Below are 11,141 nucleotides of genomic sequence, written 5' to 3'. Positions count from 1 at the left end.
CCATCGAAAGCTTTATGATATATAAAGGACATAAAAACATAATCATTTGGAAATATAATACACATGCACATACTTATAAATCCAATATGCATGCACACTATGCCCACTTAATGGATACATGTGCAATTTCAGCACCACATACATGTACTCCGGTCAGTACACATGTACGGGAATGTTGGTAGAAGAGATCCATCCGTCTCCCAGGTGACAGTCAGTACTACTCCACCATGCCTCCTCCCAGCTGGCAGCTCCACATGTCCTGTTACCCCCTGCTACTCTCTCTGAGAGGCGATCTGTCGATCCATCCTCCTGCTGACTTACACTTTGGCCCCAGAGCAGGATACCTCCACATTTACTGGACTAATGGCTTATTCATGGTTTCCACGGGATGAATGTTATGGTGACCGCACCATACTTAAAAAAAATGTTTTTTGCTATTACAGGCTGATCTTAACCTCTCTCTACTTTGATTCCAAGTAACTCAACAACTATCGTTTATATGTTTCAGATATTCTTGGTCCCTAGACTGGGAATCTCAGTGGTTCCGCTGTGAAACTAAAAGTCACCTATTTGGAGTTATGCAAGCTGTGGAGCTATATACAGGAAGTATATTCAGCACAAATATAACCTCAGCTACAGATCCGACAATAACCCCAACCATGACCTTGTTGGAAAAAGCAGCAGTTTGCTGCTAAGTGACACCAAGAGGCCCCCACCAAGAGGCCCCCACCAAGAGGCCACAACCAAGCAGTCACGATCCGAGCGCCCCCCCACCAGGCGGCCTCGACCAAGTGTCTGTGTCTCAGGAGCTCCCCAATGGTCCTCTGCATCTCTGAAGGCAGAAAGGTGCTGTCAGTCAAACGCATCGTCGTATCGTCCATCTCAGCACATCTTTGTGCCTTGGACAGGACAAGACAGGAAGAACGGCGTGTCAGCAATAATGTCCGTGCCTGCAGTTTGTTAGTCGGTGTGCGGCAAAGAGGAGGCACACAGCTGGAGCTACTAGTTCACTTGGTGTCAAAGGGGTTTTATTAAATATGGTCTGCAATATTTTCTGTAATTATTTAGAGTAGGAGTATTGATCCTCAATCACCTTCGACTCACACGAATAGCTAACGTTCTTTCAGTGGACTGACCAGACATGTGCATAACACATAACTAAACGTCTTTTGTTGACAATGGGTTTTCAGATTTCCTTCTCTGAGGATTGTTAATAAATCCCATGGACAGCCATTTTTGTATTTGTTAACTAGAAGTATTCTAGGATTCTAGTCATAAAGTGGTTATGAGTCAAAGTTCACAAATCTTAGCTTTAACAAAAAGGATGGTTTAGGGTTGATTGTTTTATGTTCATCAATTATATATATTAGCAGTTATCAAACATATAAAGCTGATTATACACTAAACACGACCAACCTCAAACGAAAATATATTTATATAGCAGATTACAATTTATGTTTATGTTACATTTTAAATTACATTTTTATTAACACTTCTTTACCCAGCCACTATGGACTGCTTTGAGCTGAGCGCCACAAACAGGGTGGAGAAGAGGAAAATGACAGGATTAGTTGACAATGAAGTAAAGTTAGAATATTACAAACCATATCAGGCTTAATTGGCGGATAACGCTTGCTTTTGTCTAACAATAACAGCTTTTATTTTTTCTCCAAAGTAAAGAAAATACTGGCGAAGCATTAATATGATGAATTTAAAAAGCAAATACATTAAACAAGGAAGCGGCCTTTGTGGAGATTGGAATCCCTCCTGGGTGTGTGGAGAAGGTGTGTGGGAGTGTTGTGTGGGCTCTCCCCATACAGAAGCCCTCTAAAGGCCAGCCTACGCACCCAGGATCCCACCTCCATCCCAGCCACGACATCCAGCTGGAGTCCGTCAGCAAAAGAGCCAGCAAGGCAGAAACCATAGAGGTAGAGGACAACAAGGAGACCGGAGGAGGACAAAGGCTGGTTTTAAGAAAGGAAGAAAAGTGCGTGATATGTAGAAAGGTCTGACGTGGACATAGATGCAGAGAGTGTGTGTGTCGGTGGGATCATCCTGGCTGCAGAATAGGCCCACTCCTACACGCACATTCCTCTGTATTATATGGAAGTCAACCCTAATGACAGTATGGACACGCACATCCTGGACAGATGCACAGTGAGCGGGGACATATACCTGCAGCAGGAAGAGACGTGTGTGATGGCAGAGCGACAGCAGGATGGGGGCTTTGTACACATACAACAGAGACAAAAGTTACACTGGCTTTACTTGATGGGAATGTGCACCATTACTGCACAAAGTAAACAATCAAAGGTTTATTGGTTTTATTTTATTTGCTTTCCTCTTCCTGTCAGTTATGCGGTTTAATATTTATTCTTCAGTTATTCTGTTGTTTTTTAAAATTTTACTTTCAACTTGAAGTGATGTTTTGTAAGTACCATTCTGTGGTGTGAGAGTCCCAGTTATTCAATAAGTTCTATGAGAAGCCCGAAATCAGAGGAGTTTCACCTCTGAACTCAACCTGAACAGCCTGCTTCTTCACAATTTCAAAATTTGATAAGAAATAACAACTGCTATTAATCATTTCTACTCTACAAAAAATGTACATTTTTTACTGAATTCAGGGTTGGGTGGAAAATAAACAAATGGACACAAAGTAAAGTAGTTTCTGAGGGATAGCTGTGTGGTCACAGAATAAAACAGGAAGATACACTAGTTGCAGCTCTTGCCAGTCGCCACAGTAATTCATGAGCTTATGTTTTTAATTGTAACTGTGATTGTAAAAAATGATTATACTTTGTCTGCAGCACTCGTTTGTATGAAAAGTGACAGCGTTTAAGTGTCATTTTTCTTGTATTTTGTATTGAATAGATGTCATGTTAAATGGACAAAACAATACTATGAATGCATAGTTGCATGTTGGGGCCAGGATAGTTTGAAAGAAAGTTTTCCGGGCCAACGTGAGGCTGAGCTGTGTCTCCCTGCAGGTTAGATAGCGTCATGACTGTGAGTCCTGTTATCAGACGCATCTCTCGTGCTCTGCTCTTATTTCAATGGTGTTCCTGTGCTGAGAGGCCACTACAGCCATATGACAATGACACCACTGTGTTATTAAGCTTTGTGTAGTACTACATTCATCTGCCCCCCCCCCCACCTCCTCCTCATCTCCCTCTTCATCTGACCCCGTTCCCTCTCATTCGCAGCCTGCTGCCTCTGTGGCAGCATCTTGCGCTAGATACCCCCCCCCCCTTTCTTCCCCGGGCCGTGCCCTCTGCCTCTCCCTACTTTCATCTTTGATTCAATGAGCCGGGACTCGATTCACATTGGTGTGTTGTTTGCATGGCCGCCCACAGAGTTCCTCTGGCACTCGGGCCTCGGGGAGGATGGAGCAGGGCAGCTGGTAGTGCCTCTCCATAATAATGGAAGCCGTGCTGATGTTCTTGACTTCTAAAATATGAATTACAAGATATTAAATGTTTGAATACAAGTGAATTTAGATTAGAGCAAACAGATAAAATGTGTGTAATTATTATATTATTTTGCTTTTACAACATTCATGTAATTTACGACAATACATTTTATTTAAAGCTTTCTAAATGTGTTTTCTTATCCACCACGATTAAAAGAGAGTGAAAATACTACTCTGTTTGTAGCATGTGAAAGAACAATTCCCCTTCAAAACTCATTTTAATTTTGTATCATTACATTTATAGTACTTTTTATATACTGTTAGTGACAGATCTAAGAATATTTGATAATTGCAGCCAGACATCATGAAGTCAAACACTCACCCGAACATGTTGATGCAATGTGGATACGCTTGTGTTTTTACATCTCTTCATCAACAATACCTCAAGGAAATTCATTTCTAATAATTTTAAGTTATAGATAAATCTGCATTCACAAGCTACATTTCCTTTCTGTATTTACACGGCAGCACAACAAGCTGCAAAGTAAATACATCTCATTTAGGAATTAGAAATGAGCTGAGCTCCATCTAGTGGTGTGGAATTAAAAGGAAAAGACACCTTCCAACCAATTTCAACACAATTTCATACAGACAACCTACTCCAGTATTATTACAGTTTATCTGACTTAGGAGCAGGCATATATATATTAAAAAAAACATTCGAAACAAATGAAATAGCAACATAAAAACATACAACCAAAAACGTGCACGATCTGCCCAACAATCAGCTTTCATAGTGTTAGGTAAAAGGCTGCGTGATGTCGGGACACTCGTATAAAAGAACAAACACACAAAGGTCAACGTAACAAAACTTTTCCATTTCTAGCCTGTCATTACCCGCAAATCAGGTCACATGGTTCACTTCCAGCTCAACCATTGGACAAGGTTTTACACTTATTAGAGAATACAGAAAAAGGGAGAAAACAGTTCTCATTTCAACATCAGTGGTGCAACAGTAGAAAGTGGCCAAAAATATCACGTCATTTCTCAACACAAGCTGCTGCAACTGAAAACACAAGCGATCACATTACCATTATCACAGTGACACCACGAACAATAAGACACACCTACACTATTGATCCCCTGCATTATGAAGTGCATCACAGATATTTAGAGGCCACTAGGTTGTGCGTTAACAACTTAGTTCTGGCCTTTTAGACGTCTTAACATCGGCCACGCGGAGGCAAAAACCCACAAAAGGAGTTTAAAGTGTCTGTAGCAAAGAAAGGAAACAGCTGGAGTATTTTTTAACGACTCCAGAGAAAAAGAATTGGCACATAACTTCTCAAACAGCAACAACGGTCACAGTGTGTCCGTGACAAAGAACTGCATGCATGATCCTCTCCTCTATTATGAAGAATCCAATTCTACTGCATTTGATTTTTTAACAGCAGAACATTTACACTGCTGAATGGTTTTCTGCAGTATTTACTTACAACCAAACATCCTGCAGGGATCTCAAGTATGTACGTGTGTCACTTTTTTGCACTACACACAAGCAGCACATACTTAGTCAGAGGAAGATTAGTCTCAAACAAATGACATTGATACACTAAATCAATTTACAGTATTGGGTCTGTCCATTCTGGGCTCCCCTAACAACATGGCGGTGAACATGCTGGACTGCGTGAGGACGACTACCTCCCGATGTCGATATGAAGGCTTGTTCAGTCCACTTTCATTGGATTGTTAAGGCTCATTGAATGTGCCTTTAGTTTCCGGTTGGCGTTGGCATTACGGGAAGCTGCCTTCCAGACTGAAGGGCGTGAACTTCTGGGCCTGCTGAGCTCCAATTTCAGCCACATACAGGGCCCCTGTTTTCAGGTCCAGGTCCACCAGGTGGGGCTTGACTTCCTCGGCCAGCTGGATCACGCTGGCCACAGCGCACTGGCCAATGGAACCCACCGGAGGGGCATTCAGCAGAGAAATCTGGTTGGTGTTGAGCTGGACGACCACAAAGTACTTCTTGTCCGGGGTCAGGCGGACTGAATATGGCGCGTCCTCCGTGAAGCAGCTCCCCCATGTCCCCAGCCACTCCCCGGTGACGGAGTTAAAGACCTGGATCCTCTTGTTGCCCCTGTCGGCCACCCACACCCGGTGGACGTTGTCCACAGTCACGCTGTGGGGGATGTTGAACTGAGCCGGGCCTTGTCCCTTCTCTCCGTGGATCCACAACACCTGCTGCTCTTTGGACAGCTTGATGAGGCGGTTGTTCAGTCCACCATCTCCGTCCACGATGTACATCTCTCCAGAGTCGTGGACGAAGATCTCCGCAGGATTATCGAACTGCAGAGGATTCAACCCGGAGCCTTTTTTGCCCGGCGTACCAAGCACCTAACAAATAAAAGAAAACATTTAACACCTGAGCAACATTGGAGGGGTTTTTGAATTCTATATAGCCAGCATGCAAAGACTATTAGAGACAATTGAAATATTAGATAAATCCCAGGCACCTGCAGGAGCTTCCCAGATGGCGAGTACTGTTTGATGCAGTGGCCGTACGGGCCGTCTCCCACGTCTGTGATCCACACGGTGGGGTTGGAAGAGGCGCCATCTGCTAAAAAGATACCGTGAGGCATCTCCAGGGTGGTTGTGTTCCAGGACATGAGGAAATCTCCATCAGTGGTGAACACCAGCACCTTGGGCACATTGTCACCTGATGACAAAGCAAAGGCCAGGCAATGATTCAATATGATAGTAGGCCTATATGTTATTTATACTAAGTCGATTTATATTATCATATCATTTTCTGGTATTGAAGGATTTCGGCATTTCACCCAGCACATTTCAGATGGGCACCAACTACACAAGGGGAGAGAAGATTTTGTCCAAGAAGAGTGCTAACTGATGCGTGGGACTAGTTTACCTCTCTGCGCCACATACACCACCCCAGCGTGCTGGTTCACAGCGACTCCGAACACCTCCCCGGTGAAGAGCTCCGGACTCTTCGGCCAGTTCAGGTCCAGCTTGAAGAGGGGTCTCCCCAGCAGCTGGTAGTCGTGCCTGAGGCTGGAGCTGCCCGGCTGCTGAGTGCTGATGGTGCCGTGCATCAACATCAGGAGCACGGCTAGTGAAGCCATGGTGGACGCGATCACACACCAAGCGCCTCTCTTCTTCATCAGTGGCGATGAGGGTCCTACCGACTAACCTATTCCAACAGTGTACTCCGAACCGAGCCCGCCGGTAACGTAATGTATCGATGCTATTACGTCGGTGTATATTATGCGTAATCCACAAACTACATTCACGGTAGAGTTACTTCCTGGAGTCGTCATCAAAAACAATACCGAGTAAAAACCAAGTGAGTAAAACATTTCATTTCCGTTCAAACTATCACAATAAAAGCATAATTCACAGACACGGCAATCCTAAAACTCCTACTGGCTACGGGGCCTTTACATGGCCCAACTCAACGTGTTAATGCATCTAAAGCAATTATTGATTTGTTCGTTAGAAGTCCAATGCGTTTTATGTCGACTATTTGAACGCTATTCTTCGAAGGTGTTTATTTTTAGCGCGAGCCTTTTCTAATTCCGTCAATTTGACTTCCGACCTATATGCAGCGTAGAAAGACGCTGACGTCATGACGTGTTGACGTGTTCTGGCTGTGGACGCGACTCGGCTTCCCACACAGCGACCACTATTCTTCTTAAGTCATTGCCTTCCGTATCGCATTGCGAGTGACAGTCCGTGTGGACAGAGACACCTTTCATGTAGTGTAAACCTCTAAGTATCGATTCCATGGAAGTTGCGGACAGCCCACTCAATCTCGTAAGTTTCGGCCGCGATGTTGCAATAACAGGCTAGCATTGCTGTGGCTAGCTGTGCTACTTTAGCTAACATTAGCTCTTCTACTAAGTTAGCGGTTAACCGTATACAAACGGCTAATCTGAGCCAATGGCTCCGCTTTTGTCCGGTAGCTTGGACGTGTTACACACTACTTAGAACGAGCAAGACGTCCGACGTTTGGGACATTTTAGCTCCTGCTGTATGATGTAACGTTGGGGACTAACGTTTGCTAAGTCATGTTGACAAGTTGTTAGCTAATGTTACCTGTTAGAGAGGTCGTTCAATAATACCTGCGTCCACCCGGTCACACAACTTTATATTTTGCATATATTCAGCTACTCAATTTACAAGTTAACGCTGAAATGAAATGCTACCTCCATATTGTCTACAATAACGGTAGCCATAAAGTATACGTTGCCTTGTAGTTTTATATTGTATTTTTACTCGTGAGTTTCCAAACAAAGAGCACAGAGTCTGTACCTTGTAAAATAGGTTTCAGCCCTTACTCTTAAATAAATGGTAGATGAGAAATCAATACAAACTTATCGAGTAGAATGAATATCAAATGGAAAAAGGAGGAGGGATATTCCTGCTCTACCTTATTGCCTTCGTCCAAACCGTGTACAGAAACATGGCAAGTGTCATATCCATTTATACAATAGAATGACTTTCTTCCGTTTTTGTGAATTGTTGAGCAGATTCAACACATGAAATGTTGCTAAATGAAGTTCCATTAGTCAGGTTTTTTTCTTTTTAATTTGTCACCCATATCTTTTAAAATGTCATATTATAAATAGATCCTGTGGAAATGTCATGGTGAATCTACATACTCTACTAAACAGACTGTGCTATTTCAACATGTAAACTTTTCCCCCTCAATCAATTCATTGTCGGAAAACCTTTTTAAAGAAAAACCCTTTTGAATTTCACAAAGCCAGCGATGGCACATTGAAACAGTCCATAACCCGTTCCCATATGAATGAGAAAATCGGAAATCCGCACAATGGAGCCCCTGATGAAGCAAAGTAGTGATCCACAATTCCATCGTCTAAATTGATCATAACACGCACACGCTAACTCTCATTCCCCATGAAATTTGAATTGATTAGAATTCTGAGTAAAACTAGTGGCTGAAATGAATGTTTACTCATCAGAATTCTTCAGTGTGGCCAATTCATTGAGCATGGATGGATTTAATGAATCAATTGGTTCTGCTCCACTTGTATCCGTCTTGGTATTTGATTTGACGCTATATGAAAAGTTCTCTGCATGTGTGGGCCTCTCTTCAGGCTCATCAGCAGTGCAGGAAGGCCGACCGCTTGCTGGCGTCTGGGAAGTTTGAGGAGGCCATCTCCTGCCATGGAAAAGCAGCAGGTGAGCTCAGCTTCTTAAACAGGCTGTGGTCTATTGCCCTTCTTTGCCCCCCGCATTATGAAGTTCCTTTTAAAGCGAAGCAACGACCCCGCTTGACACAGAACTATGAATGAGATGACTTTATTCCTTGTAATGCCGTCCCTCACAACCCATGTAAAGCATTCACAGAGAGAAGCTGGGATGTCTCTAGTGTTGTCCAACTGTCCGTCTCTGTCTCCCTCGCAGATTTTTTGACCGACGCAATGAAGACCACAGAGTGTGAGCAGGTGAGGCATTCCCCTTCATGTTAATCCATTCATGCTGTTATTCGCATAACATTACAAAATCCTATTGGCCATGTCCATCATTGCCGTCACTGCGTAAGCTTTTGACCCGTGACCTTTTTACTTAGATAGCTAGTTTACTTGTAAACAATGCTCACCATGGAATGCAGAAATAGGCTGATAGTAACACGATGTGAGAGACATGAGTTTTTATGGTCAGTTGAGAAGTGACCCACTGTCACGATAACGCTGTAAATTGTCCTCAACCGCCTTGTTCAAAGTGAGACGAAACCGTTGGCTACAGACAGGGGGCTTTCGTTTGAGCTCGTTCATAACATTTAGGGTGGGGGGCAATTCCGAATTGTTTATCTACCAGTTCTCTAATGCTTCGCTGACAAGGCCACGTACTGATGCTCAGGGTTTTTTAAATTGTTGTAATCACATACTATTCATACTAAGTATGATGTAAAATCAAGGATGTACTTTGTTCACGCTGTATAGTATTATAATGCATCACTTTGCACACATGTATATTAAAACGTACTGACGGCCGGCACCCAGGTGTGTGTGTGTGTGTGTGTCAGAGAGTGTGTGTGAGATGTTTAAACCGTTGATCCAAACTGCGTGTTAGCATGTGGTTCCATGTGTCTGTAGGCCTGTCTGTCCATGGAGCTGCAGAGGGACAGTCACATCAAACAGCAACGGCTGATCCAGGAGCGCTGGAAGAGAGAAGCTCGACGCGAGGCGACAAAGGCCCGACCCAACCAGGTGCAGCCCTCCGACTGCCCGGCCCGCCTCACCCAAACCCAGTCCGCGGGCCAGCTGCAGCCCCTCGGCCCCCCAAGCCTGCCGGGCGCCGAAGGCACAGGGAGCAGGGAGAGGGAGTACGACACCTTGCTCTTTCAGCTGCAGACTCGGCAGGCCGGTGGCTGCCAGCGTTTGACTCCTCCGTGCCCCGGATCCAAGACCGCCAAAGATGACAAAACTCGCTTGGAGGAACAACAGACCACCATTCTTGACCTGCGGCGCCTGGTTGACCACCTGATGGACGAAAACGAGCGCCTGGCGTCTGCCAACAAGCGGCTACAGTCGGAGAACGGGCGGCTGCGCGCCGAGGCGGTGGACTTTGTGGAGCGCTCTGAGCTCTGGGTGCTCCCGCAGGCGGGCGGCGCAATGGGGCCAGGGGGTGGGCAGGAGGGAAAGGGCAAAGGGAAGGAGATTGCAATCCCCCAGCTGCCCCCGCTGGAGATGCCGGCCCGGGAGGACCTGTGTCTGGACGACCTGCCTCCTCTGGAGCTGCCAGAGGACATCAAAAACGAACTGCAGGAGCTCCTGGACAGGGACAAACTGACGAGAGACGCATCTTAAGCACAAACACGCACAACCAGTGGAGAGTCTGGACATTAACCCACCGGCTCCGTCTGATCACACCTCTGCTCAGGCTGAGGTGGGCGGAGCTATCTTGGGCCCAACGGGGATAAGAAGGAGATGCAGCCCAGTGAACCGGCAGTGATTACTCCTCTAATGCAATCTAACAAAAAGGAGTCGTTCACCCACGACGTCTGTGGGAACATTGGGGAGATGTTTTTTTAATTCAATAGATAACATTTGTTATTTCTGTCTGCAAGTAGCAATGACACAACTCTGAAAAACTTAGAGCATCATTTCTGTGTGTGTTGAGTGTGTCTGAGAGGGAAGACTAACACATGTAGGCCAATGGCTGCAGAGTGATGATCATTTGTTGGGTATTCAATTTGGTAAACATTAAATAAACAATATTACATTGTTTATTACAGTGGTGAGTTTTTTTTTGGGGGGGGGGGTGTATTATGGATGGAATTTGTATGACTTATGAATTTCTGGGGTTTTGATACTGAAGTACATATTTCTTTTTGACTCCATTGGCAAGTGTTTAATGTGAGCTATTTAAACTCAGTGTTGTCTGAAACAACTGGCTTTTCTTTGTTTTTAACCATATAAGAAAATTGCAAATTTTTGAAGTAAGATAGAGATACTCCCCCGAAGGCGAAAGTTATTTCACTTGATAAGCTATACGAGTAGTTTGTAGGTTTATGGCTATTAACACTGTTTGCACCAAAACACCCAGCCTGCAGCCCGAGTTGAGAGGTCAGCACCAACATCAAGGTCAGGTGCAGTGGGATTCAGTCACACAAACTTACACACACTAAAGGGAGGTAACAGGACATTTGCTCCATGCAAAATTTTCCAAAATTATAAGCATTATC

General features: G+C 44.5%; 2 protein-coding genes across 3 annotated transcripts; one reads left to right on the top strand and one right to left on the bottom strand.

Moving 5' to 3' along the window:
* Positions 1–3,668: 3,668 nt before the first annotated feature.
* On the bottom strand, positions 3,669–6,668 carry LOC119212979 (NHL repeat-containing protein 3-like). The gene is made up of 3 exons (XM_037463897.2): positions 6,336–6,668; positions 5,923–6,125; positions 3,669–5,803 (listed from the first exon to the last, which is right to left on the bottom strand). Exons 1-3 carry the CDS (start codon positions 6,586–6,588, stop codon positions 5,204–5,206), a joined length of 1,056 nt encoding a protein of 351 aa, XP_037319794.1. The 5' UTR covers positions 6,589–6,668; the 3' UTR covers positions 3,669–5,203.
* Positions 6,657–10,688, top strand: nrbf2b (nuclear receptor binding factor 2b). Of its 2 annotated transcripts, none has more exons than XM_062559847.1 (4): positions 6,657–6,770; positions 8,548–8,632; positions 8,858–8,898; positions 9,550–10,688. In XM_062559847.1, the coding sequence occupies exons 3-4, from the start codon at positions 8,875–8,877 to the stop codon at positions 10,261–10,263; spliced, it is 738 nt and encodes a 245-aa protein (XP_062415831.1). In that variant the 5' UTR covers positions 6,657–6,770; positions 8,548–8,632; positions 8,858–8,874; the 3' UTR covers positions 10,264–10,688. The 2 variants fall into 2 exon arrangements, with proteins under 2 accessions (XP_062415831.1, XP_037319795.2); XM_037463898.2 differs by lacking the exon at positions 6,657–6,770 and adding an exon at positions 7,026–7,240.
* The last annotated feature ends 453 nt before the right edge of the window (positions 10,689–11,141 follow it).

The sequence above is a fragment of the Pungitius pungitius genome, chromosome 21 (genome assembly GCF_949316345.1).
Source record: "Pungitius pungitius chromosome 21, fPunPun2.1, whole genome shotgun sequence".
NCBI lineage: Eukaryota > Metazoa > Chordata > Actinopteri > Perciformes > Gasterosteidae > Pungitius > Pungitius pungitius.
The sequence above is the reverse complement of the archived record's forward strand: the minus strand, read 5'-3'. Positions and strand labels throughout refer to the sequence as shown.